This window comes from Podarcis tiliguerta, assembly GCF_965153285.1.
Source record: "Podarcis tiliguerta genome assembly, chromosome: 10".
In the NCBI taxonomy this organism is placed as follows: Eukaryota; Metazoa; Chordata; class Lepidosauria; order Squamata; family Lacertidae; genus Podarcis; species Podarcis tiliguerta.
This window is the reverse complement of record NC_139543.1, coordinates 57,365,614-57,388,635: the sequence shown is the minus strand read 5'-3', so window position 1 is coordinate 57,388,635 and position 23,022 is coordinate 57,365,614. Positions and strand designations below refer to the sequence as shown.

Sequence of the window (23,022 nt, the reverse complement as noted above, 5' to 3'; positions counted from 1 at the left end):
GGTTAATTTGATTCCCACCCACCCCTTGTTCTCAGTGTAGATCCTCACTCACCCCTTCTTCCCCAAACAAGAGTGGTGGTGCCATTTTGTGGTTCGCCTCAGGTGCCAAAATGTCTTCAGCTGGCCCAAATTCCTGCAGCAAGTTTTTCTTTGTGTGGAATAGCTAGGCCAAAATGCATTGAGCTTCAGGGATCCCGCTTATCCAAGGGTGTATTCTTAACAACCAAAAAATATACACAAGTTCTATAAGGATAACCATGTTTGTTTCTACAGACTAAATACTAGCAATTCTACTGTCATGAAAGCTCGTGTGGTAAAACATTTAGTCACAGGATTCTTTGTGGTTTAGATGTCCTATTAATACTTAAGGGCATATATATTTTAAATATTTCCTTCCTGCTTTTATGTAGATTCAGGGCCAAACTAGGCCAGAAATTAAATACTTTGAATCAGTATCTACATTGGGAGGAAATTCCCTATTGCTGCCAGTAGGGGATTTCCTCCAAACCCAGATACTGGTTAAATCCCCCTCCACACCTGTTGTGTAGAAATTTTGTTTTCGTTTTTCCCCGTGTAAATTTTTAACAATATGTGAGTCTCTAGTGTCGAATGTCAACATGCCACATTGGGATTTAAGTGGAAAACAATAATTAAAGCAAGCATCATGTCCCTTAAAATCCAGGACATTTCAGTCAAATTCCTAGGTAAACACGGGAGATTTGCTCCCTTTTCTTTCACTGACACCCCACCACCCCACCCCCACTTCTGAAACACACTTTTCAGACACATTTCACTTCAGTTCATTCCTTCAGGAAACTCTAGGCCTCAATCCTGATGTTACCACAGGGAAATGTGTTTTTTGTGCAGTTTATGTCTCTGAGACATTTGCTCGAGGGCCATTGGTGTGTAGAGAAACAAGATATGCATTAATTTCCTCAATAATTTTACCTGGGGCAAAATGGACACTAATATGTTGCCTTCTGCTGTTCTAAGTTTTGTTCTTCCTTCTGCACTGGTAGAGAAACAAAAAAAGAAAGCAATACCTACCTCAGCAAGCTGGTGCTTTATGTTCAGCCATGTCCCAGTACATTCTGTTAGCCATCAGCCTTGCAAGACTCCAGATTATTTCTGAAATCCATTAATGTCTGTTGTTGCCAAACTAGGGGCCCTTCAGGCATAAATGACCTTTAGGCAACATCATCTGTTCCCTGCCTCAGTAGTAACCGTGGCAACTGAGATATGTAGAGTACAGGCAGCAGCCATGGCTATGAGGCTCTCCAGCAGTCTGTAGACTGGGGGTGGGGCCTGTTGGTTGGTGCGGATCCCTCCCTTTACCAAATGGTCAAATAGGAATCTTCTACTTATGTCTATCTGCACAGTGCTCTGACCCCAGTGCCACCCCTTGCTTTCAATAGTGGCCCTGAAATTGCAGGGTCAAAGAGGCTGTAATTGTGGAACAGCCTAGCTTGTACGTTACATTCTTTACCATGCAATTGTAGAGTAGAGACTGGGGGGTCAACTAGTCCAAGCCCTGGCAATGCAGCAGTATGCTATGGTTATTTTGGTAGGAAAAGAGTGTGTAAAACCAAGACTCTTCTCTGCTGTCACTGAATTACTTTTTATTATATATGGGAAATATGTGACTAGGCCTTGAGCAACGCAGGTACAGCTCAGCTAAATTCTCTTAATGTGATCCTGCAAAGGATTGAGTGTGAAGTTTGAAATGCTCCAAGCAAAAACTTCCTTCCTGATATTTTGCCTTTTCTGACCTTGTAAATTGTGTTGTCAGTGCTTAATCCCACTGGTACACCCCCATGGATATTGGAGGAGGAATTAATATGTTTCAGTTTCAGGCAACATGTGAAATGTTCCCATCCCAGTTTTAGCATTAGGCACGGAAAGCTAAACCCTGATATTTACATTAATTTAAGTCAATGAACAACTATTATTTTCTCCACAAATTGTTAAGATTTCAAGTGCATAGGGCAAGGGAATCCCCAGGCTTCCACTTGTGAATCCACCAAAGTTCCTAGTCTCTCAAAGTACACATACATCTTCTCACCAATGGTTGGTCTGAGGTCTGTTCAGGGGCTGATGATGCTGAATCAGAGTTGAGTGATGCTCGTTGGTGTGACCTGAAAGCATGCAGCTGCCTTAATCACTCCTTTAACAGGTCTGAAAGAGTGACCCCTTTGTAGAGGAGGGGCAGAGATGACAGCTCATTTTAGGCTACCTGGCTGTCAGAACCAGTGCATGATTTAAGCACATGACAAAACCTTCTGTTATCACACAACCTGGAAAGCAGATTTTGTGTAAAAAACTTTAAAGGCATTCTTTATTAAATGCACAGATACAGGGAAAGGCCAGATGTTGTCAAGAGATCAATTTCCAGGCAGGGAGCAATTGGAACAGCAAAGTCTGAGTGAGGATGTCTATGAAATCTCTGGAAGCTCTTACTGCCCACATATGGAGAAATTCCAAAAAGGAGCCTGTATTAATATCTTCAAGTGGGACTGCTGCACTGGAGATACAGCGGGTCATTTGGAAAGGCTTCAGTTGCAAAATCTCACTTCTGGAAAATGACCCTGCTTGTTTCCCATGCCTTGAAGCCTGACATCAACTAAATAAAAGCGATTGATCTGATCTTCCAGCACTCCAGGCACAGAAATACTGGTGCACTGACAAAAAGAGTTATGAACTTTTTACAATCCCTAAGCACCCATAACTTGTTATGGAAAACAAAATGTTGGCAGAGAACATGTGGTTGCTGGCTGGGCTGGTGAAGGGGGAGCAGAGGTTACTCCACCCAACAGGAAAGGAGGCACTTCTGCAGGCAACTATGTGCAAAACCAGAAAACCACCCTCTACATTGGTTCATGTATTCTTAAAGAATGGTGCTGGGACTCCCCTGACCTTGAAGTCTCTTCCCCCCCCCCAATAATTTTAGACCTAGGGATGTTAGTTATGCTTTTTTCAGTGGTGAGAAAAGTGTGCTGTACTCATTTTCAACGGCCTTTATATATCCATTGCATACTTTCAGTATGCTGTATGCTTATTGATTCGTACATTAAATGATATTATTGACCTCAGCCATGCCTATTTTTTATTGAAAAACCCATTTTGCTTTCTCTTACCCCTGCAAACTAGAAGTAAGCTAAAAACCTTAAAGCTGTCATTATTTATTGTGAATGGCGGAGGGGGGAGCTGAGACTAGTGACATGTCTGCATTGCATCACAGCTGAAATGTGAGATCCTATGTGCTGAAGCATAGATCTTGATGCAGCGCTTGCTTGAAGGACACCAAATCTGACAAAAGAACATATACACACTCATTCTAGATTTTATTGTTCTGAATTCCCCCGTGTGGCTCAGTTGCTTGGCCCAGTTGCTTTAGTCACCTGGAGCTATTTGTTTTGCACATTCCTTGTTCATAGTTCCTTTCTGGTTGCGGCAAACTATGATACAGATTATGTGGATCCATCTGCAACATGACTGATAAGTGGCAACTCATGGAGTTGGCATTTTGGTCTCTTCTAGCTTAATGACTCATCAGTCTTTTTCAACAGCATTTGTACAGGAAATCTGCTTCAGGTGGCAATATAGTGATTTTTTTGACCCAATGTAGAGAACAATCGTAGTTGCTAACTTATATTCTTGTGTTGAATTAAGGATCCTACACAGGAGACCAGAAGTGTAGTTCTACTCCACTCCATAATTATTATCACTAGACCTTCTAAATATCACAGAACAGAGAGTGGTAATCTATTTATGAGTGTTTCAGCAGGACTTTATCACTGAACTCCCACCACTGATCAAATATGAATCCTTCAGGATGAAAGACCTATAGCTCAGTGGTAGAGATTACAGCTTTGTATGTAAAAGAATATTAGGGAGCAGGTGAAGTAAAAATCCCTGTCTGACTGGAAGACTCAACAGCTACCCACACTGGAAGAATGGCAGATGAAAGTTATTGACTATATGGAATTGGCAGAAATGACCGGCAGAATCAGAGACCAGGGAGAAGAGACGGTGAAGGAAGATTGGAGGAAATTCAAGGATTATTTACAGAAACATTATAAGATAACGAACATTTGATGACATCGGATTGAGGATGAATGGGTATTTGGGAAAAAGTGATCAGAGAAAGATTTAATATTTTGTCAGACTAAGGAAATGCAATTATCTATTAGTCTTTAAGAGTATTAGAAAATCAAAGTACGATAGAGGACAAGAATTTGCAGACAGAATATATGATTTGGAATACAGAGAAGGAAGGCCTGGGGAAGTCGGAGAAATAAGTTAATGTAAAGAATACAAGGAGACAAAAATTGTTTTTTAATATGTTTTATTTTCTATGTTGTATTTTGCTGTTTTGTGTTTGTGTGTTGTAATACTTATCTTTTCTGTTTTTTCCTTTTCTTTTTCTTTATGTTGTTTTTCTGAGGTTGTTGGTTTAATGTTGTTTCAAGTTTCTGTTGTAAAACTCAATAAAATATTATTTAAAAAAAAAAAAAATCCCTGTCTGAGACCTTGGACAGCTGTTGCCAGTCATATCAGCAGCACTGGGAAATGTGGATGAATGGTGTAACTCAGTATGAAGCAGCTTCCATGAGCAATTAGAGGTGAAGAAATACACACAGACCAAGACCAGCTACTATTTTAAGAACATACTTTATACAAAATAACAAATTCTTATGGAAATAAAATCTACAGATCTCCAAGGATCAAGCTTATTTTTTAAAAAAAGGATCCTTAAAAAAATTACCCAAACACAGAAAATTAAACTAACTATTGAGGTAACTGTCGCTCTCAGGGAATCAGTAGACCAAGACGAAATATACACAATATAAAAATAAATAGCATTCCCCTTTCCAGTATTGACCAGGAGAGTTCAAACCCAGCTCTTTGCAGCAGCAAAAGAGTAGAGGAAAGGATCCCTGATGCTGTGCTCCATGGGCAAGGAAAGTGATCAGGGTTTTTTCAGGAGCAGTGGAAAAGGCAGCCAAGTGAGGTACCTGAGTCCCAGTTGGGGAAAATAGAAGAGCACACGAGGAGGAATTCACAGTCAGTCAGTCAGTCTTATATCAGGTGTTACCTCTCCAATTAACGGGCCCTCTTGACAGTAGCTTCCTGCCACACTAACAAGTTCAGTCTGCTATGGCGTGGAAGACTCATGCCGGCTCCCTTTCAAAACTAGTGGAGAAATTCATTTATCCAGCCAGACACTGCCATGTGCAGTCCAAACCATGTCAGATTCCTCCCAGAGTTTGTCAATAATATATTTTCACAGCTTGATGGTGAGAGGACACTTGCAGCCACAGCTCGTAGTCCTGTTGACCAGAAGATATTCCAGCTGTTTGACAGAGACCAGGATCCAGCTTGCAAGTCAAACATCAGACTTCATCCAGAGGAACGTTCTCTCTTCTCCTTTTGCCCCCAAATAGGCAAATTACATTCTTTACAATCTTAATTACAATAATACAGTCCCTCCCATCCCACCCACCAAATGACCCAGAAAACATTTCAGGAATGATGGAGATTGGCAAAAAATTGTCAAAGCTCAACCACTTCAAATTAAAAACCAAAAGTATTGTTAGAAATTCTCAGATCACTAAGAAATATATTCTCTAGCAACCAAGCCTGTTGTTTTGTGTCTCTAGTTAGAAAACTTCTTTCTTGCTGTCCTTCCTAACCATGGGGAAAATATCTCATTCTACTTAGACAAAATGCAGTAGTGCAGGAAAAAGCTGAGCAGTAGAAAAAAGTACTCAAACATTGAGCAAGATACGATTTTTGTATGTGTAAAATCAGGAGCCAGACTAAAAAACTAACTTCCTAACCTCAACAGTAATTCAAGTTCCAGTCACTAGTCCCAATTTTTAGGCACCAGTGATCTCTGGATTTTCTTACTTCCCTGCAGTGGACTCCTATGATATACTTAACTTTTGTAACGGGGGAACCTGGAGAAAGCACAACAACTGCTCTGCTTTTATTGCTAAATAGTCAGGCTGTAGTGTGCACTGAACTATTATGGAAGAACAAAGCATTAGTAGATGCCAGGATGCATAAAATCTGAACTATAACTTGCATTTATATCCAAAGGAGAATTCAGCACCATGACACATGGAAGCCCCTGTTCAATGTCAGTGAAGTCAGTTGCAGAGGGATTTAAATTCATTGTATAACAGTGACACCTTGTGGTCAGTAGAGAATGTGGCTAAACCCAAAGAATCACTGACATTAGTGGTAGCACTGATCACCTAGAGCTAAGAGGAATTCCCCACCAGGATTCATTGGATCCTTCAATGCTCTGACTACAGAAAGTATGCAGCAATTTGGCAGCTGTTAATATTGCAATAAGCACCTGGTATACTGCCAATGCTAAACAAGTACCTAGTAGAAATAGTTATACAGTTTGAAAAATTTCACAGAAATCCTGTAGATGCTTGCCGGAAGACATAGGAATTAAAAACAGTAGGGCCTGCCAACTACATTTAGCTCCCCATTGACAACAGTCAATATTCCTACTGTGTTGTTGCTCATCAGCACCTGAACCTTAGCAAAGAAACATTCACGTTAGGGTAAAGCAAATTTCTGATATGTGCTAATCAGCAAGAACCTCTTTTGTTACTCTGTTGTCAGCCAAGTTATATTTTCGATTCCTCCAACCCAAACATTCATCAACAGCATCCAAAATTTTGTCTGGTCTTTGTAGTTAGTCAAATTCTGTAGCTGACTGCCACTCACTCTGACTCTCCAATCTGGAGAGGGGCAAGATCATATTTCAGATGTGCCATGTTGTGGCGGTATTCTAACTTTGTGAAAAATCTTGCCACTTCAGAGTGCCTCTGAAACTCACATGGCTGCAAAGGTAACCCCTAGAGAAAATGGAAGGACTTGTGGCTAGATTTCCAAAACTGAGTGGGAATGCAAGGGCAAGCCTCTCCACTCTGCTCCCATTTTGAGCTCAGCAACTTAAAAATATGCTCACCACTGGTAAGTGCATTTTGGAGCCCTGCTCACCACCATCTCCCACAATCAACCTTTGGAGTCTCTTTCAAAATCTCATCTGTTTCATTTCCACATTCATAACAGGATTAATTTAGGTCTGCTGCTGTCTGCTTCTATGTATCTATTCCTACTTGTTTTCAGAACACTTGACTATTTCAACATTATGAAATCTCACATCTGGCACCCCTCACTGTAAACATAGGCACCAGTATTGGAAAAGGTATGCCAGAATCAGTCCTTATTTTCTTAGGTATGTTTCCCTAACATATAGCAGTGAAGAAAAACATGTTCTTTAAAAAATATTTAATTCAGTGGTAAATGTGGGCACTAAAGGAGATGCTCCACACAATGCTTGAATTACTGGGGTGTGGGGGAGGAGAGGGGACCTTCTTATAGTTTATTATAGAATAGATTAGGAAATATTGCTTCAGGATAGCATGTGTCTGGCTGCTGGGGGGGAATGGAAGAGCAGCTGCATCTCACACAAAAGTGGAATCTATTCTCATGGAGAAAAGGCCTTATATAATCAGAGGCATCTTTGTTTTTCAGTCAACATACATATAGGATAATGTTACACTTAAATATATGGGAAATAAACCACTTCCTTTCACTGAGAAAAAAACAGCATCTTGCATATCCTCCTCATACAAAGATACAAACTAAGTTTTCTGGTTTCTAGGCCCTGTACATCATCTCCTGCTTCTAGTTGGGACATATGATGACACAAAGGAATGGCCAGAGAACTCTGTGATCAAATAGTGCTAACTTCTTGATAAAGGCTATATTGGAATGCTAACAAATGAAGAAAGCACTGGGCACCGCCAGGGAGCCTACTGAACTGTCATGTCTATCAGATCCTTATTTTCAGTTCCACCAACACATTGCCTTCACTCTCCAAACACAGGAAAATGCAAACCAACTTCAGATCTAGAACTGAGACATCAACTGAAATACACAACTACTTTTTACAATAGGCACACTATTGATGTACTGCTGATATTTTATGTTTTGTTTGAATTAGAAGTATTTCATATATCCAAGCACCGTAGCATTCACCAGTATCAGTAATACCTCTGTTTGAGGATCATAGACCATTATTGATAACGAGACACTATAAGGAGTAAAACAATTCATCCAACTAGGAGGATTTAATTACCAATATTGGTAATTAATACCAGTCAATAGTGGTTTTTTAATGCCTAGGTAATTATTTCAATGAGGGAAACTCACCCTCCCAAAAAACCTCATATATTGTTTACATGATTAACATTTACCATTAACACTTCCTCTTTATTTTTAGTGTGTCTGCTTTAGGAAAGGATTTATTCTTCCCTTCCTGCTTCAGAGAGAAGTATGCAGGGGTCATTATGTGCCTCTTAAAAAAAGGTTTCTTCCACATGGAAGGCAGGGGTCCTGCAGGGCCAGAATGTGTGGCACCCCATCTGTATCTTAAACAGATACAGATGGGTAAAAGTGGGGAGGTTATTGCTTGAGATAGTTCTTTCATTACAAGAAGCACAAGCTTTGAAGCTCATTATCAGTCCATCTGCAGCTGTGCCACTCATCTATCTTAGCCATCCAAAAGGCTCACACACTTATTATTCAACCACTCATGCCAAAATTACAACAGAACAGGAACTGGGAAATAGCAAAAGCTTCCCATCAACTTTTAAAAGAAATAACACCACTATCCTATTACAATGCCTGCCTAGGAGCCACTAACATCCATATGTTTACAGATACTGAGCAGCAGTTTGTGGGGCTCTGCTACTCTTCTGGCTTCCCAGCAGCAGAGCTAATCTGCTGCTCCTGCCACCATAAATCATACTAAGTTCCCCACACCTCACACCTCCCCTCTCAGCAAGTGCCAGAGACCTGCTCTGTTGGGAAACCAGGAGAGCAACAGAGTCCTACCCTCACCGGACATTACTGTAGATACCAGAAGCTATCTCATAACTCCAATGTGCTAATAAGCTCATGTAGATCATTTAAGCCCAACCTAACAAGCTCATTGCACACACAAGCTTTCACATGCAATAACCTGCTTCACAGTTCTAATGAAAGTGTGCTCATTGCTCTCTAAAGTATATCTCACGACAAACCAGTGAATCTATAAGGTGCCACAACATTATTCTTTTGTTTCACAGACTAAAATGACACTAGATTTGGAATGTATTCCTGATTTTTTTTGCGGGGGGGGGGGGGGGAATACTATGCTAACTTGTGGCCCACCAGATGTTGTTGGGACTACAGCTTCCACCATCCTTGAATGTTGGCCATGTTGACTGGGACTGATGGGAGGTAGTGGAACAACTTCTGCAAAGCCAGTAGCCAGCCACATCTGCTATACAAGGAATGGAAATTTTTCTTCTCTAGTTTATGAAGTTATCAGGCAACAGACTAGGAGAGATTAAAGGGAAGAGGCAGAAACTCAAGTAATATTTAGTGATAGACATAGGTAGAGCCCCTTTCAAGCTTGCACCATATCGTAACTGCTCTGCAATGAGGCTATGACTCTGGGCTACAGTTCTATTTAAAAAAACACAACTAATATAAATTCATTCATGGGAGGGGGAAAATCAGTAGGGGAAATGTTGTTTGAAACAAAAAACTTAAGTTAAAAAAATTATTTCAGGGCCTAGGTGCCAGCGCCTGTTTCTTTCCTTTGAAAATGACTGTCCATGAGTTGCATACTCTAATTGTATTAGGTTAGCTGGAACTGCCACTGGAGATGTGGCCGTGGTCCTTTTTTACTTGCTACTTGTACTAGACTTGAGACTGAGAATAGATTTCTGGCTCACATGCTCCTTTCTCTGCTTTCCATGGGCACAGAGGAGCTCAAATAAACATGGAATTTTCCCTGTTCAGTCACTAACTTCTACACACAGTGAAACGAGGGAGTGAGCACTTAGGATATACATTGAAGCTCACTCTCCAGGCACAATCCAAGTAAACAAATGGGCAGACCTATGGCATCCATCAACAGAATATAGTAGTGTCTAGTGAAAATTTCCACACTCTGACTGAATGTGTGTCCAGGCCTGGTGAGAGCCACATACTTAAGACAAATCAGAGCGCCATATTATATTGTATTCTAGGTGCCACTGAAAGCATCACAGATGCTGCATAAGAAACCCTTCTGTAATATTCTCACAGGCTTTTGTCTCCGGTTCTAGCATCTTTAAAGAGATCTTTGAAAACATTGGCATTACATGTAACAACATTCTCTTTTCTTATCCCCATAATCTCAGCTTGGGTGTATGACAGGGTAACTATTATTCCCAGTCAGAAATGTTTGCGAAAAGGCTGCTACAATTCTAAACAAGATTTCCAAATTTCTGGAAATTCTAGTTTGCTGGTTTCCTAGTTCCAATAGTGGCAGGAACTAGCAGTGCATACAATTCAAGGGCAAGATTGGGGAACACTGATTTCTCCTGAGCAACACCTGTGGCCAGTTGCCAGGCAATGCCTTAGCCCCAGGTAACCAATAGGTGGTGTTGATAAAAAAAATCAGAAAAAAACAATTATTTCCTGCATCTAACCCACTCCTGAAGGATTTCAATGTGACATGATTGTAAACATATTATGATCATCCCAGTGCTATGCCCACAACATTTGAGGCCTACCACTCCCACCCTAATAATGTACAATACATTCACCAACAGAAATATTTTTCTTTTAAAAGGCAACAGGTTAAAAAAAAATCTGTAAACTGGATTCCATTCCAAACACACATATTAATACAAGTACTTTCCATAGCCTCCTGTCTTTCACCCTGAAAAATATACCTGAGTTTTAACAGTTCATGAAAGTTTCAAGCTCCTCAAACAGAGCCCCTTTAAACTCTTAAAGAAACCTAAGTCTCTGGTGAGAAATATGTCATTAGATCAAGTTGCTCCCTCTGTGTCATTGTGACAGTCCTATGAGGTGCTCTTTTCCACCAGACCTTGGAAAGAGATGCTTCTGGGAAAGAAGATGAGTGTAGAAAGTATATTTCCCTTTGTCCTCATCCACTCAATGTGGCTCTCGTCTCCATCAAATCCTTCCAGCCTTAGACTAACTCTGAAAAGGGACAAACAAAAAAGTGATGATTATTTGTTTCAGAAGTAGTTTTCTAAATAAATAATAAAGATCAAGCTAATAAATATCGAGCTTCAACACTATATTAAATGTGTAAAAACCACAATTTTGGTTTTAAATAGTAGCTGCAATGGGAAGGGGGAAATCGGAATAGCAACAAACAACTTTACTTGAAGGAAGGACAGCAGATTTTCTTGGGGGGTGAGGGGGGATGATCTTCTCCAGGACTGTGCAGTTTATTTATTTTAAAATTTTTATATCATGCTTTTCACCATCTAGGTCTCAAATAGGTATATAACAATAAAAAATGCAAAATTGAAAATTGAAAACATAAACATCACAAAATTAAAACCTCAGAAATTTAAAATATCAATTATTTAAACAAGAACATGAGAAAAAAATTAAAATACCAGAGAATCATTCCTGAGGCAAAGTCCTCCTGAAATAAGATGGTTTTAACAGCACCTGAAACTCAGCAGGGAGGTGCCTGTCAGACTTCTAATTGGGAAAGAGTTCCATAGAGTTTGGCCAACAATATCAAAGGTGCAACTTCTTGGTGTGAGTCATGCTTCTGGTCCATGGGGGACCACTAGTGATTGGGATGTACAGAGAAATGAGTTTCTTAAGGTATCTTAGACCAAAAACATTCATGTTTTGTGCACTAATACAAGAACCTTTACCTTGGCCTGGTAGCAGAGGAGAATCCAGTACAAGTCTTTCAACAATGGTATCAAGTGTAGGTGATCCATTCAAGGTAGGCAACATTGGGGGGGGGGGGGCAGGCAGATGGTGTGTGGGAAGAGTGGCTTAACTCTCCCTGCCCCTTCACTCACTCAATCCCAATCGTGCCAAATACCATCCCCCACTAAAAGCTGCTTTTCCTCCAAAGGGGAACTGTGACTGCTACTCTGACCATCTCCTCCTCCCCACAGCTATTTTTAAAAACAAACACACATGCACATGTAATGTATCATTATTCTGGCCACCAGGTGGCACAATATCAGAGCAGCCTAACAAGAAACTGATTTTACACCCTTTGAAAGCAAAGACTGAGAAATACACCGCAGTTATTTCATCAACCTAGGACAGAAATCATTTTTCATTTTTAGAAGGACTTAATAAACAGCCATGTCTAATGAATTAAGAGCAATAACTTGGTGTATTGGCCCAAAAGGAGTGCTGGAAATCCCCAGTTCAAATTTTGCTGCAGTCATGAACTTACTACATAGAAGGTTATGCTCTTCCAGTTGCAGTTTTCTACCAACTGCAATAAGAAGATTGTCATGCATGCCTGACATAATAAGGTTGTTGTATGTATCACTGAGAAGGGCTTTGGTCCAATCCAAAATGCAATATGAATGCAGCATTGTTTGTTGTTGTTGTTGCTGTTGTTGTTAGCAGTTGGCTTAGTATGATTTCTTTCTTACCATCAAAAAAATCTAAGCCTAAGCAAAGCGTGCACAATATTAAAGCAATCCCAAGAATAAATATCACTCACCAAATTATAATAAAAAGGATGGCCTACCATTGGTTCTGCTTTCTCCCTTCCCACAAAAGCTACTAATACTCACATATTTCATGCATCATGGTGCAACGCAAACATCATTCTCTATAATCTGTCCTTTATTTGTACTTACTTGATCCAGAGGCAATGCTGGTGTTTTTTGTGCTGGAGGGTCTTCCCGGGCTGGTGTTGTGGTAGGCACCTTTAGGAATGGGGCTTGTGGCTGGTGCATGTGCATTCTGGAATCATACACAATGGAAATGGCAACCTTAGCAATGGCATAAACACATAGTTTATGCGAAGACGTATGTTCCTACAATGGGAAATTCATTTGGTGGAGATTCACCATGGGTAGGCAAACTAAGGCCCGGGGGCCGGATCCGGCCCAATTGCCTTCTAAATCCGGCCCATGGACGGTCCGGGAATCAGCGTGTCTTTACATGAGTAAAATGTGTGCTTTTATTTAAAATGCATCTCTGGGTTATTTGTGGGGCATAGGAATTCATTCATTTTCCCCCAGAATTAAAGTCCGGCCCCTCTCAAGGTCTGAGGGACAGTGGACCGGCCCCCTGCTGAAAAAGTTTGCTGACCCCTGTGACATATGCGGTTAGAGCTACATCATATCCCAAGTTCTCTGTATCTGATTTTATCTGGTTGCTGAACATAAATTAGATGTCCGTCACTTAACTGTCCTTCACTATAAAAAAGAGAGACCAATGAATTAATCTAAATTTTCCCGCACAAAATCTATGGAGAATAAGATTGGATAGTCTACAAAAAGAAGTGATATTAGTATTGTAAGCAACCTTCAACCTTTACTACTTAATTGTTATCTCAATCAATATGAAGTAGATGAATAGCTTTCTCCCTAAAAAAAATACAAGAAACCTTATTGATAACTTCAACAAATGAAAATAAATTCATGGTTTAGTAGTATAATTCAGGAAAAACACTGCCCTAGGATCCACTGAGATGAAGGGTCAGCTATTCAATCAATCAATCAATCAATCAATCAATCAATCAGAAAGTCAGTTCTCCTCTCTTCTACCCATGGTGTGTATGCACTGCCAGCTCCTGTTAACAACTGAACAAAAATTTAAGGAACTAGAATTTCCATAAGACAGGAAATTCTGTGTGAGATTGCAGCAGTCACTTCTAAATAATTTCAGGTTGTCAGTAAGAGTAAAAACTTAAAATATGAGCCAAGATTGTGGGGACAAGAACTGTAAATGTTGCTCCATGTAATGTTAATGTGCTGGAAGATCTATATAAGGATACCAAAACCACGGATAAGGGCCTGGGCATTACAGGTATGGACAGAATCAAAACTATCAGATCAATCCCTTCTCTCATTGCAAGGTGACTTGTGAAGCTCTATCACACATGGTAGTGATGTGCACTGTTCATTGCTGCTCTTTAGAATCTCACCTTTATGACAGCAACTATCATTCAGCACTCTTCCCCACCCCCTGGCATTCTTCCCCCACCTCATTGTCCCATGAAGAACATTCTTTCCCCACCTCATTGTCCCATGAAGAACAGTCTTACCCTGCTGTTCTATACATATCTGGAGACAGTCCCCCCATGCCACCTCCACGTCCTGTCTGTTCCATCATTAAGGCCTGAAAGTGCCCCACATTCTCTTCCTGGCAGCGGTACAGAGGTCCCTCATGAGCAAGACCATTGGCTTGATTGGTGGCTGGAAGATGTGCCAAGTGAGCATTCACAGGGGACCCATAAGCTCTGGACTGGAAGTGACCGGTGGGGTGTCGTGGTGCATAAGGTGACCCTGTCTGCAGCATGACACTGTGCGGTGGGAAAGCAGAGGGACCAAACCCAAGCCCAGAAGAACTCATGGGTGGTGGAGGTGAACTATACAGGTATTCTCCTGCTGCAACTGATCTCTGTCTCTTGGTGGCTGCATTGTGGTTGTCCAAATCAAGAAACTCTTTGGGACTCTCAGGCCTCTCTTGGGATTCATCCGTTTTCTCAGCCTCAGGTGGCAGCTCTTGCCCACTGCTGGGAACCTCTTTGGTGCTTGCCATGTCCATTCGGTTTGGGGAAGCCAAAGAAGTGGTAAGCACTTCACAGCCCTGCATGCCGCTGCCCATGGTCGCTCTGTCTGAGAAAGGAGGCCTGGCCAGAGGTGATGGACCAGGTGGATGACCAGTGGGACTGGACTGGGGAGGGAAAGGCCTCTGCCAGTCTGAATAGCCCTGTGGACAAGGATAGTAAGGAGGCTGCTGGTAGTGGTGATAGGAAGGAGGAGGTTGAGGCTGGTAAGGGTATGGCATGCCCTGGTGGGAACGGTAACGAGGGAAAACCCCATGGGGACTGTTACTAGGCTGAAAGCCTCGGGCAGAAAAATGTTGAGAATGGGCTACTGGGTGGGGTTTCCCTCCCATCATAGGATTAAATCCCTGCAGTCCTGGATTGATGTGATAGCGTGCTGCTGAATTTGGATACTCCAAATTGGGCATGTAAAGAGGGGCAAACTGGCCAGAGGTGCCTCCTGCCGGACTGCTATCCATGGCAGCAGGAGTATTGGTGCTCTGTCCCACGCAAGGCACAGTTGCTTCCAGCACGTTTTTCCCGCCAGTACAACGCGACTTCTCCATTATATTAGCAGTCACTGTTTTTCCTTCAGTGCCAGTGGATGGTCCATCACCTATAGCACCATTTTCAGGCACAGGCCCTCTTTCTGTCGCTGTTACAATGTCCTGCGCACATCCTTGGGCTGCTGAACTTGTATAGTTACTCTCCGCTGGCCATGTGCTCTTGCTCTGTGTTGCTTTTGGATCATTTTTAGTTCCAGAATCAACACCCTCCCCTTCCTGGGTCTGCCTGGAGCAATCCATTTGCAAGGGATGCTTGGAATGAGGTAGCAGCTTGGGGTATGTCCCCTCTGGAAGGCCAATACACTGGGCTTTCTCTTCCACTCCTGGTGGAGGGTTCACTGTGCAAAATGAAGCAAAGAGAAGTTAAATCTTTTTCATCACATGAACTGGCAACATCCAGAAAAATTACAGTGAACTCCAAGGTCCAGTATAGACATAATATTAACTTGGTTTTTATGAAATGGGAGTTTAGAGCATCCCTATAGTTATTTTTATCAGGCTTAGCAACAATAATATGCAATGCTGAGCCATGTTAAAGGGGAGTGGGATAATTTAGTGTGATTGAGCATGTGTGTCAGAAGGGAGTGTGTGATCCTGCAGCCTGCTCCCAATCTCTGAACCCAGTTAACATCACATTTACACAAGGCCTGAGTGAAACTCCACCACCTATTAACTTCACAATTTTAAGTACAGCAGGAACAGTGAACAAATGTAAATGAAGTCCCCCCCCCCCCAGATTTGCTTCACAATTAAAATGGTGCTAGAAGAAGACTGTTAACATTCTACAAACATCACATAAACATGGGATGTGGAGACATGCTAACCATGATGCAGGTATGCAGCTCCTGTTAATTTCAAAGGGTTTGAATGGGAAAAACTTACAGTATACTTGTATCAAAACAAATTCTTACTCTGCTGCTCCTAATGGTGTCCAATAAAATTTACTAGTCACCTTACTTTCTCCCATGGCCACCTATGTGTGGACATGCCATAGTAAAGCATCAAACAGACAGCCCCCCCCAACCCGATTCACCAGTGACAACAGCAGTCCCTAACTCTTTACAGATGCTTGGGGCAAATGGACATAAATCAGTTGCTCAACTGATGAAGCCACCATATTTTGCCTTAGCAGATCAAGAACATGCAATTACCTTGGTTGTTCTCTGAATCAACTGTCTGGCTGGTGTCCTGAGAGTTCCCATTCCCTAAAACTGTTTTTGGAGGTTGAATGTTCATAGATGCTACATGGGCCAGTTGTGGAAATGGTCCAGGCAAGTGGGGGGGAGGAGGCTGACGGGGGTGGTAAGGCACACCAGGTGGGCATACCCGGGAGGACAGCTGTTGCATGGCAATCATCTCTGGACTGTCCATCATGGAATCCCCACCTTGGGTTCCTCTTGGCATTTGTGTGGGAGGCCCAAATAATGAGGCTGGTAGCTGCTGCTGCATTCTCTGACCAGGGCCTTTTCCTGGTTGTCGGATATATCCTGAGGGTGGAGCTCCATGAGGTAGGAAATTGGATTGCTCAGTCCACTGATTAGGTGGCAAAGGTGGTCTCAGTACCTGAGGGTCCATCATGTGGCTCAACGCACGAGGCGGACCTATTGAGGGTCGCTTGTCTACTCCCAAGGTCATCTGGTTTACTGTATCATGGCTTCCATTCCACACAGCAGGATGTGCACGGTTTAGGTACTTATAGGGCCTGTAGACATGTCCAGGGGGAACCTCTGAGGTCTCTGTTTGTCTTGTAGGGGGTCCATTGTGCCTTGGAGAAGGGAATCCTTGCTGAAATTGTGCAGGGGAATACATACTGGCATCTGAGGGAGGACCTGTCATCCGACCAAGCTGAAGGGATCCAGGCTGTGGTCCTATTGTGGAGACGTGCATTGGTCCTGCACATACCTGCTTCTCTGGAGCAGGAAGCCGATGTCCTCTGGGATCATTCAATCCAACTGTAGGCTGCGGAAGGAAACATAGGGAAATGAGGCAGGTTCAATGTGGGCATAGGAAAATCAAAGTCATTAGTAACAGATATATAACAGCAAGAATCGAGAGTACACTTTAACCAAGAATCTAGAACATTATTATTATTATTATTATTATTATTATTATTATTATTATACTACCCCTCCATCCGTAGATCTCAGGGCAGTTCACAACATAAAAATACAATATTAAAAAAAAACATAATAAAAACAAGAACACCCTCACCCCCTCCCACAACACATTTAAAAAGGTATCAGATTGATTACGTTCTCCTGGCACCTAAAGGTGTATAATGAAGCTGCAAGCTGAGCCTTCCTGGGGAGAGAATTTCACAAATGGGGAGCCTCCACAGAGAAGTCTGTTTTCATGTTACCACCCTCTGAACATTTTGCAGAGAAGGCACATGAAGATGATTATCATAGGATCTGGGTAAGTTCATCTGGAGAGAGGTGATCCTTGAGGTATTGCAGTCCTGAACCATTTAAGGCATTATAGGTCAAAACCAACACTTTGAATTGGGCCCAGAAACTAACTGACAGCCAGCACATTTGGGCCAGGATTGGCACTATATGCTCAAACCATGTTGCTCCAGTGAGCAGCCTGGCTGCTGAATTCTGCACCAATCAAAGTTTCTGAACCATCTTCGGACACAGCCCTATGTATAGCACATTGCAGTTATCTAATCTAGAGGTTACCAGAGCATAGAAACAATAGATGTTAGATTATCCCTGCGCAGATATGGGCATGGATGGTCCACCAGCTGAAGCTGATGGAAGGTACTCTGCATCACTGAGGCCGCCTGAGGCTCAAGTGACAGCAAAAGATCCAGGAGTACCCCCAACCTGCCCTAATAGCAATAGCAATAAGACTATGAATAAGTAATTGTTTGTAATTTGTAAGACAGAATCAAGGTTTCCCTACTGCAGACTTGCATGCAGTTCTTAAATATGCAGGTGGCAGCTCCTTTCAGATTATGTTTCCTACCTGCATGACAAAGTGCTGATGCTGCTGACCTGGCTCACCAGGGTGTGGTTCTGGTACTCGTGGTGACCCATATGGTTTTGCTGGATCAGACCCATGCAAAGAGCCAAATGGTCCTGGCACTGCTGGTCTCTGTACAGGAAAACAAAAGTCACCTATGCAACTTAGTAGGAGATGGAATTTCTACAATCACAAACTTAAGTCATTTCAGATTGAAGAGCCACCTTTCACTTTAAACTGCAAGATGGGACCAGGGAGACCTAGATTCATTACCTCACTCAGCTATGATGTTTTTGAAGTGACACTGAACCAATCACCCATTCTTAGCCAACAGAGCTGCATTGGTGAGATTTTTTAGAGAGAAAATTAAGAATGCTGCCCTTGAGGGATGGATGGGTAATGAAATAAATAATTACATTTTTAACAAAGCTAGTGTCATTGTTTCACAATAGCTTTCTAATCGGTTTTTCATAATTGGTATAAGTACCAATCTGTTTATTAATATCTTCTTTGTTGTTACCATAACATTAATGCCCTTAAAAGATTTTGCAAATTATTTGACCACTCCGTTAAACAAATCTTCTTCTTCCTTCTCCTTCTCCTTCTCCTTCTCCTTCTTCTTCTTCTAGTAAAATGCTCATTCTTAGTCAAGACCCATCCACTGAATATCAATGCACTAGTGAAGCTGATAAATTCACCAGTTAGGAGAACCAAATATGCCTGTGAGAGGAAGAGCATCCGTTTCTACTTCCTGCCTAGCCTCTTGTTTGTTCTCCTGGGAGGTAAATCTGATAGAGAAATCATGTCACTGCCTCTGATTCTCCACAGATGCATCACAGCAGAAGCACACAGGCTGCACGCAGCACTCCAACAATCAAATTCACAAATGCTGGCAATTCTAATAAGAACAGTATTTTCACCACTTCCTACCCCTTTCCCTCCCACGATTTTAAATGGCAATAACCCAGCTTTCCCCTACTAAGCATGTACAGCAGATGCGGTCTGCAGCAGCTTTGCTGCAAACCTGGGAAGTCAAATGCAAATGTGAAATTTAACTAGCACAGCTATAAAACTCTGGAATTGTCTCTCTGGAACAGTTTTGAAAGAAACAAATCCTACTGTGGTTGAGTCAGGGCCAAGCAATTTTATGAATCCAACCTTAAGGTTATTTATTCCTGGGAACACTTGGTCGCTTTTGCTGAGGGTGTGATTGATTGCCACATTTGAGGTTGGGTAGGAAATTCCTCCCCCATCATATTAACCATTGACCCAGGAAAATCATTAGGGAGAGGCTGGGAAGTGTGCACTCTCCCTTGCTTGTGGAGCAAAATGCTCCATTGCCAAACTTTTGAATATACCACCTCTCTGACAATGAGCATAATAATGCCTGTGAAGTGAGACTAAGAGGGAAGATGGCTGCACTAGATTTTTTCTTTCTTTTTCAAATTCTGATTCTATTAGTAGAAATTCAGACTTTCTTTGTAGTTAGTTTTTTAAAAAAGTGGTTACATGGAAAACAATCCTTCCACACCTTTTATCTTCCAGACAAGGTCTAGCACCCCCCCCACACACACACACATCTGGGTTCGTTCAAGTCCAGCGTAAACTGCACCAAGAAGGAAGGAATAGGGGAAGGAAAGAAAACATGAAGTTTGTTATAAAAAGGGAAAGAGGTGTGTATTAGCTTGGATACTTAATGCTACTTCCTCCCATTTGCTGGTGTTCCTTTTGTAATTCCCGCCAAATAATATGTTTTCCGGTTGGTCCACTGGAGTGGGACTCACCATCTGCCCTGGATGGGATACACGGTTGGGCATTCCACCATAGCTATGTGAGCTCAGGAAACCTCGGCCATTGGAAGAGGCCACTTCTCCAGAGGGATGAAGAGAACTACTACTTGGACCCTCGGCAGAGAAGAAGGAAGAAGAGGAAGAAGTAGGCACTCTATGTTTTGCCTTGTGAGGTGGAAGTTTTCCTCCATTTTGCACATGCTGTTGTCTCTTCCCAGGTCCTTCAGAGTCTCTGGATCGAGTCCAAACATTCCCTGTGCTGGAACGTATAGTCCGACGGCTTCTTTTCTCTCGCTTCCCATCTTCTCTGATCCAGAACTCATCATCTGTGTCCCCATCTTCTCCAGGGAAGTGCTTCATCATTGCCCGGTGGAAGCATCTTTCTAAGTTATAAGCCATTTTAGTGTATTCTGTGTTGAAAGAAGCAAATCAAAGAAAGTGAGTTTTATGGGTAGTTACATTTTTCCTCTGCTGAGAACTGCCCTTGGAATGTAGGTTATTCTCTCTCTCTGCTTTTACTATGTTTTTAAAAATGAAATAAAATACAATCAGAGCTGGAAAACTGGAAGCTATAACATGGATTTCAATGCATCCCTTCAGTAACATTCCTTATTTTAAATTATCAATATAATGCAATATAATGCAAACTGTAATACAGACAGATGCCTCTGTGGTGTGTTTACATACAGTGGTACCTCTGGTTATGAACTTAATTCATTCCGGAGGTTCGTTCTTAACCTGAAGCAGTTCTTAAAGGTACCACTTTAGCTAATGGGGCCTCCCGCTGCCGACGTGCAATTTCTGTTCTCATCCTGAGGTAAAGTTCTTAACCTGAGGTACTACTTCCGGGTTAGCAGAGTCTGTAAACCAAAGTGTTTGTAACCCGAGGTGTTTGTAACCCGAAGTACCACTGTAATGGGATGACTCCAGTTTCACATATCAAGTCTTGCATTGGGCATAAATGGTCTTAAAAATGAGTTAAAGTAAGTGTTCTGTTTGTTTCAGAAATGTGTGCAACTGGTAGACCCAAGTAAAAGAATGGAATTCAGCAGTGCCCCATGTCTGTCAGCTTGCCAGAAGGAATGATTCGTCCTTCCATGTGCTGTTCTGGTGTTCTCCTAATACTCCCCAAGTCAACTGGGGGGCAGGGGGCAGTGTGAGGGGAAACCCTCAGACATAAGCAGAAGTCCTTGTGAAGGGCTTCCACCGACAGGGCTCTTTGAGTGAATACCATCCACAATATTTTAGTAAATGATTCAAATTCAGAAGACCACACTCATCTTTTTCTCTCTTTTTTAGTGTGCAGCTGCTACACAGAGCTTAATACAGAAATGCTAGCCACAAAACTGGAACTCTGTACATGAAGGAACTATGCTTCAACTATATGCACATGACAATCCTACGGATTATGTCAACAGTTAAGCACATTTCTCTGGGCTTTGTGTACTGTTACATTTTGTGTCTGTGGGGAATCCAGCCTCTTTAACAAGGTTAGGATTCTGAGAGCCACTACTTTTTGAAAGATGATGCCTCTGGTCTAACAGTAGCACAGAATAGCATGAGGACATAAAGACTGTGGTCTGAAAGAAGATCATAAAAAGAGCAGTTTTTCCTAATGCCAGCTGATATAAATTCAGCTGACAGCACAGTTCCCAATCCTTTCCCTATAACTAACACTCCATGTTCCCCTGCTTATACAAGCTTATTAATTTTCTGCCGCTCAAGTCCATGCTGCATAGTTGAATTAAATAATAATAATCTGACTCCTGCAAGCAGAATAGACTCTGCCAATTACACTGTTGTTAGCATGCATCCGTCTTGAGAGACAATGGAGTGCACCTCCTCTCTGGTGAGCAAGCCTGGGCAGTATGTATGGAGGTCCTGGGCTACCCAGACAACAATACCCCACTCTCAGCCCTGCTGATGTGGTCCAAAGGAAAGAAGAGCAATACTTTAGGCACCAGCTTGGCTGCAGGAGTTGCTGGAAGGAGACATACAAGATGCCATCCAACAATCTTAGGAACTGGAATTGTGTCAGATTTACTCCTTAGTCTTTTCTTCTCCTGAAGATGTCCCATAAACCAATTTGTACATATTTTTCCTCAGGGTTTACTCCAGAAGCCTTTCATGTGAATGAATATAGCCACAAGGCACATTTATTTAATTTTTCAAATGTTTGTAGTGAATTAAGAATTACGGGCTTAACCTCTTCATCCATTTCCTGTCCAATCCAGCTATGGGAGGCTAGAAAAGACTTGGGCTGTTTTCCATGTATATGTACACAATAAATAGAACTCAGGTTCCAAATTCTTACCACTATTTTCACCGTTGTATTTAAGGCAGTTCCTGAACATGGTCTTCATGTCACCCACAAATTCCTCCTTGGTGTAGTATTGGCCTCCATTTAGCTTCTTCTCCATGCTAGATATATCCATGGGAACCTGAAAAATACCCCAGTTTGCTTCAGGCTTACAGACCTTGAAAGCTACAATCATCCTTTGAAAAGATGTATTCTTATTCTGCCTGCTAAATTATGCAGATTCCATTGCATCAACTATAACACAATGTTCAGAATGCAAAAAAGGGCTTCATACTGCTTACCTTAACAATTTGGTAGTAATTTGGGGCATAGGATTCATCAACTGGCTCCAGGAATGGCCAGGAGTCCTTGTGAGCCTTCACTACATCGAGAACTGTCAGCAGCAAAAAGATGATAAACTGTTACACATACAAATGGATGCTAATACTTTAAAAACCAACCAACCTGCAAAGCTAGTGTCTGGAGTGGGGACTGACCTTTGTACATGGCAGTAAACTCATCATCCAATTCAAAACTGCAAAGAGGAAATGTAAAATTAATGCAAAGTTTCTCCAGCCTCATTTCCTCCCCAACTCTGTCTCTGGTATGTTATCCTTATCACTTAACGTTCAATTCCAGCAATTGCAATGCTTTCCAAGGCCTGCATTCACACTCTTTTTAATGCCACAGAATATAATTCCTCCATAGCCTTTTCTCCGGCCATCAACATTAACAGTGACAATCAATTGTTTT

At 41.9% G+C, this 23,022-nt stretch overlaps 1 protein-coding gene across 3 annotated transcripts in view; it reads right to left on the bottom strand.

Annotated features, from left to right (window-relative positions):
• Positions 1 to 4,654: 4,654 nt before the first annotated feature.
• Positions 4,655 to 23,022, bottom strand: part of CECR2 (CECR2 histone acetyl-lysine reader) — a 110,577-nt gene continuing 92,209 nt past the window's right edge. Inside the window, exons 11-20 of one of the 3 annotated variants that reach the window (XR_014502591.1) lie at positions 22,767 to 22,804; positions 22,572 to 22,663; positions 22,285 to 22,411; positions 19,965 to 20,380; positions 18,184 to 18,312; positions 16,365 to 17,172; positions 14,144 to 15,551; positions 12,729 to 12,834; positions 10,800 to 11,073; positions 4,655 to 5,427 (exon numbers count right to left, since the gene is read on the bottom strand). Coding sequence is in view for 1 of the 3 variants with exons in the window: in XM_083401753.1 (XP_083257879.1) it covers positions 11,068 to 11,073; positions 12,729 to 12,834; positions 14,144 to 15,551; positions 16,365 to 17,172; positions 18,184 to 18,312; positions 19,965 to 20,380; positions 22,285 to 22,411; positions 22,572 to 22,663; positions 22,767 to 22,804 (3,130 nt within the window). In the remaining 2 variants the exon portion in view is untranslated. Of the gene's footprint in view, positions 5,428 to 9,205; positions 11,074 to 12,728; positions 12,835 to 14,143; positions 15,552 to 16,364; positions 17,173 to 18,183; positions 18,313 to 19,964; positions 20,381 to 22,284; positions 22,412 to 22,571; positions 22,664 to 22,766; positions 22,805 to 23,022 lie in introns of those variants that run through there. The other 2 variants (XR_014502592.1, XM_083401753.1) reach the window with 2 other exon arrangements.